General features: G+C 42.1%; 1 protein-coding gene across 1 annotated transcript; it reads left to right on the top strand.

Annotated features, from left to right (window-relative positions):
• Positions 1-3,138: 3,138 nt before the first annotated feature.
• LOC106527573 (tripartite motif-containing protein 16) lies at positions 3,139-5,279 on the top strand. Its single transcript, XM_014022495.1, has one exon. It carries the CDS (start codon positions 3,328-3,330, stop codon positions 4,975-4,977), a length of 1,650 nt encoding a protein of 549 aa, XP_013877949.1. The 5' UTR covers positions 3,139-3,327; the 3' UTR covers positions 4,978-5,279.
• The last annotated feature ends 306 nt before the right edge of the window (positions 5,280-5,585 follow it).

Here is a 5,585-nt window from a genome sequence, read left to right as displayed (position 1 = left end):
CCACCAGTCTCACCAGACCCAAGAAACTCAACAAACCCACCAGACCCAAGAAACTCAACAAATCCACCAGTCTCACCAGACCCAAGAAACTCAACAAACCCACCAGACCCAAGAAACTCAACAAACTCACCAAACCCAAGAAACTCAACAAACTCACCAAACCCAAGAAACTCAACAAACCCACCAGTCTCACCAGACCCAAGAAACTCAACAAACCCACCAGTCTCACCAGACCCAAGAAACTCAACAGACCCTGAAAATCACTTTTATCACGATTGGGTCAAACTATTTACCGGTACACACAAGAGGGGAAACAGAACTAAACATCAGTTCTAACTATGACCAAACAATCTAACTAAACCTAAAATACCCCCTGCTGACAAACACATGGTTGGTCCTGTCTGAGTTGGCTTTGTGTTTTAAAAGTCCTCAGCCCTCGGCCACAYCTCCTGCCCAAACAGGAAGTAACCTCCCCAAACCAGGAAACTCAAAAAAGGAGAAACTTAATGAATATAAAAGAAAAATGTTCAGCTGCACAACAAATAAACTAATCACACTTAGATCTCTTTCTGCTAATCAAACTGAATCAAAGTGGAGATTAAACGTTTAATGGTTTTCTTTAGAAAACTTTTCCCAAATGGGTATTTTACAAATACTAATAGACTAAACTAAATTAGATAAACTGGATTAGATTGGTTTGGATCATACTTATTGACTAAAACTGGAATAAACTGCAGAAAATACAAACTTCTGTCCATTACYGGTGAGTTAACGGACTCGATGATATCCAAACTTTATCTTTGACCCAAAGACAAATTTTTCCTTCATTCCTTCACTAATTTGTTACATCAGGGTTATTTTTGAGCTTCGACCATMGTCAGATTTGAACCAAGGGTCATCTCTGAACCAGCAGCTCTGCCTCCGACCTTCTTGCCTGCTCTGAACCCTGTGGTCTTAATTCTTTTCTCTTTGCTTTAAACCAAACCAAGAGGAGCCTTCTGTTGTTACTGTTGCTCCTGCAGCCGCCTGGGTCAAATTAACCAGCTCCAGTCTGGTCAGTTTGTGTGACATTTGCTAAAGGCTTGTGTTCATGTCTGCCTATGTTTTTATCCCAAATATTCCACTAAAATACATTTAATTCACCAGTTTTTGAACTTTACTGTGATTTCTGTGCAACAACTTCAACATGTTTAAAAGTCAGTGTTTGTATGAGTGTTTTGTTGCTTTAATTAGTCAAATAAAACACTAATGTTCCTGTTTTAACTGGAACTTGAGCATTTAAACCACATGATGTGTATTGGATTGCTGTTTTAGGGGAAGCTGTTTGTGAATTTTGGACAGTGCTGAGCAGAGTTCACAGATAAGCRGTTGAATCAGAAGAGTTTGACTCAGGTGGCTGTGCTCGTGTCTGTTTTATTTTATGCAGTATGCATGTGGGAACATTTGACATCGAGCCTCTTTGTGAAGGCAGCAGATAAAAGCAGAAATCTGAAGCTGGTCTGGTATTTGTGAAATAAACCTCAAAGTTTGAACATTTGTGTTTATTCTAATCACCTAACTTTAATCATTTCAAAACAACTTACAGTTCTTTATTGCTCTTTTTTTTTCTAGAAACTGAAACAAAAACTTKAATCGAACTGGTCTTCACTTTGAGGTGATTTTAGGAAAACTGGTCCAGACAAATGAAAGATGTTTTTAATGTTAAAACTGACCTGTCAGGCTTTGTGTTGGTTTGAAACTTGTGCGTTTGCTGGGATCTGTGTGGAGACGAAACTCTGATTAGTGTTGAGAAAACAGGAACTGAACTGTGAAATAAAACTCCTRCAWAAGCTGTGTTTTGAAGAACTYCTAYGTAAACTTTATTTCTRTAGCACCTTTCACAGACATGAACATCACAAAGTGCTTAACAGAGCAAAATTACTACAAATTAAAACAGTGCATAAATATAATGAGCAGAGAGGCCAGAACAGGAGTAATGTGAGGGTGAACCATCATCTATAGTTCCTTCGCTGACAAAAAAGATCTCAGCTTTGAAACATTTCTTAGATAAAAACAGTTAYGAACCAAGAYTTTACAATGRCTRTCAAAGACAACACACAGATTTCTGAGACTATTTTTCRCAGGAGTTAAAAAAGCAAGATGCTGCCTGATTACAGGGATTTTTGTTTGCATTTAACTGCWGGAAGTTGTTGGTCAGCCATAGTTCGATTTCTGACAGATGAGTTCAGACAGTTTGCAGAACTCAGAGGCTTGAAAGAAACAGAACAACTGTTTATCAGCAGCATACAGATGGTATGACACATTACTTTTAACAGTTTAAGATATCTCCTAAGGGGTATATTACAATAAAAACAGGACTGGGCCCAAGACTGAGCCTTGGGGTACCCCAGAAGACAGCGGTGCAACATCAGAGTAACAGTRAACGGTAGAAGACCTTTCAGATAAGAGGTGAAGTAGGGATGTAAAGATACATCGATCTACATATCGATATAYRGRTTTGAATGGCTCACGATTCARTTTTATCGAGGCAAAAYGAAAATATCGATCTATATCGTCRTCATATGTTCAATAGGAATYGATATCATRTGCCCATCTAACAGTCATTGTGTTAGATGRGATATGATATTGCATTATATCGATCGCAGACGTAAATTGAATTGAATCKAAATCATATCGTGACAGACTTGGTGATATCAAGAAATATCATCGATGTAGTTTTGTATCATKATAAAGTTGGTGATTTRCACCCCTAARGTGARCCAGTTTAACGCAGAGCCAGAAATACCAAACAAATCTCTCAAACATCTTTTAGATTTAAAAGATTTGGAAAATATTGAAAGTCTTTTTAAAATGCTTTTAAAACTCCAAAGCTGAAGGCAGACAATGTTGTTTTTGCCTTTTTCTGTCTGTGAGCAAAATMTCTCAACTTTTATTACATGATAGATTGGATTTACATCAACAACTGATGGACTTTTGCCAACTGACCCTAAAAACCACAAATGTATTCAGTCCAATTTACAGACTTGACCTAATTTGACATCATGTTATTTTAAAGGTTTGCAGTGGCTTCGAGTTAAAGTGTTCTTAAAATAAAAGTTTGTTTTCTTGAATTTTAACTTTAAAGGCCTAAAGAAGGAAAAACAAACATGTTGGCAAAGTTCAAACTGATTATAGACGTGTCAGAAATGCTAAAGGTCAAAGGTTTGTTTGGAGTTTGAGAGAAAAACACTAAAAACTCCTCCTTTCTGTCTAACATCTGTCCTGTAAAGACAAACAGCTTTTTACTTAAAGGAAACTGAAGGTATCTGCAGTGGCTAAGAGGTGAAAATGGCGCAGGAAGGTAATCTGATCAGCTCATTAAGAATCTCCTGTTCCATCTGTTTGGACCTTCTGAARGATCCCGTGACGATYCCCTGCGGACACAGCTACTGTATGAGATGTATTAAGACATGCTGGGATACGGAGAACCAGAACAAGGACCTCAGCTGCCCTCAGTGTCGGCAGAGATTCCCATCGAGGCCTGAGTTGAAGAAAAACATCATGTTGGCAGAGTTGGTGGAGGAGCTGAAGAAGACTGACCTCCAAGCTGCTGCGGCTGGAGCTGAAGATGTKTCCTGTGACGTCTGCTCTGACAGGAAGCTGAAAGCTGTCAAGTCCTGTCTCAACTGTTTGGTTTCTTTCTGCCAGAAACACCTCCAGCCTCACTATGAAGCATCGTTGTTTCAGAAACACAAACTGGTGGATCCACAGAAGAAGCTGCAACAACACATCTGTCCTCGTCATGATGAGGTGATGAAGATCTTCTGTCGTACTGATCAGCAGTGTATCTGTTATCTCTGCTTAATGGAYSAACATRAAGRACAYGAAACWGTCTCAGCTGCAGCAGRAAGAGCTGAGAAGCAGAAGGAGCTGGAGGAGAKYCGACAACAAATCCAGCAGAGAATCCAGGAGCGASAGAAAGATGTGAAGCTGCTCCAACAGGAGGTGGAGGCCATCAATGTCTCTGCTGATAAAACAGAGGAGGACAGTGAGAAGATCTTCACTCAGCTGATCCGTCTCATCCAGAAAAGAAGCTCTGATGTGAAGCAGCAGCTCAGATCCCAGCAGGAAACTGAAGTGAGTCGAGTCAAAGAGCTTCAGGAGAAGCTGGAGCAGGAGATGACTGAGCTGAAGAGGAAAGATGGCCAGCTGGAGCAGCTCTCACACACAGAGGATCACAACCAGTTTCTCCACAACTACCCCTCAGTGTCAGCACTCAGTGAGTCTCCACACTCATCCAGCATCAAGACTCGTCCTCTCAGATACTTTGAGGACGTGACGGCAGCTGTGGACCAGCTCAGAGTCAAGATACAGGACGTCCTGAGGGACACCTGGACAAACATCTCRMTGAGAGGAAYTCAAGATTTAGTGTCAGAACCAAAGAGCAGATCTGAGTTCTTGACTTATTTCCAGGAGCTCTCTCTGGATCCAGACACAGCAGACACACACGTGTTGTTATCTGAGGGGAACAGAAAAGCTACTTTTACAGAACAACAACAGTTTTATCCTGATCATCCAGACAGGTTCTCTGCTTGGTGGCAGGTTCTGAGCAGAGAGAGTCTGAGCGGTCGTTGTTACTGGGAGGTGGAGTGGAGCGGCAGAGGGGTCTGTGTAGCCGTCGCCTACAAGGATCTAAGCCGAGCAGGAGGGTCGTATGAATGTGGATTTGGATTCAATGAGAAGTCCTGGGCCCTGCACTGTGAGACCCACAGTTACGGGTTTTGGTACAACTTCGTTCACACTCCAGTCTCAGGTCCTGCTTCCTCCAGGATCGGAGTGTACCTGGACCACAGGGCAGGGGTTCTGTCCTTCTACAGCGTCTCTGACACCATGACCCTCCTCCACAGAGTCCGGACCACCTTCACTCAGCCGCTCCAYGCTGGAGTTTGGATCTCRAACTTTGAAGGAGACTCTGCTGAGTTCAGTAAAATCAACTAGAAACTCATGAAAGGAGGAAAGTTTCTCTTTGGTTCTTCTCATCATTTCTGTTCCTGTGAGCAGTGAACAGAAGAGATTAAACATTTCTGTCTGATCAGACAGAAGCAGCTGAGCACAGAACATTCATCAGATCAGACTAAATGTGCAGATAAATCCTGAATCAGCTTTTTCATTTAGGTTCTATAAACTGATTCTTATTTGACTTTAGCTCACAGAAACACTGAGTAATAATTAGTTGATCTATTAGTTGAATAGGGTTGTGTTGGCTTACGCGACTCTGCAATATCGCATGGACATCAGGGTCAGTCCCCCTGGATTGGCAGACTGGGGTGGTGGTCCCCCTATTTAAAAAGGGGGACCGGAGGGTGTGCTCCAATTACAGGGGGGGGGTCACACTCTTAAGCCTCCCTGGTAAGGTTTATTCGGGGGTCCTGGAGAGGAAGGTCCGTTGGATAGTCGAACCTCAGATTCAGGAAGAGCAGTGTGGTTTTCATACTGGTCGAGGAACACTGGACCAGCCCTACACTCTCAACAGGGTCCTGCAGGGTGCATGGGAGTTCGCCCAACAGGTCTACATGTGTTTTGTGGACTTGGAGAAGGCGTTGGAC

Source organism: Austrofundulus limnaeus, unplaced genomic scaffold, assembly GCF_001266775.1.
Source record: "Austrofundulus limnaeus strain Quisiro unplaced genomic scaffold, Austrofundulus_limnaeus-1.0 Scaffold332, whole genome shotgun sequence".
NCBI classification, from domain to species: domain Eukaryota; kingdom Metazoa; phylum Chordata; class Actinopteri; order Cyprinodontiformes; family Rivulidae; genus Austrofundulus; species Austrofundulus limnaeus.
The sequence above is the reverse complement of the archived record's forward strand: the minus strand, read 5'-3'. Positions and strand labels throughout refer to the sequence as shown.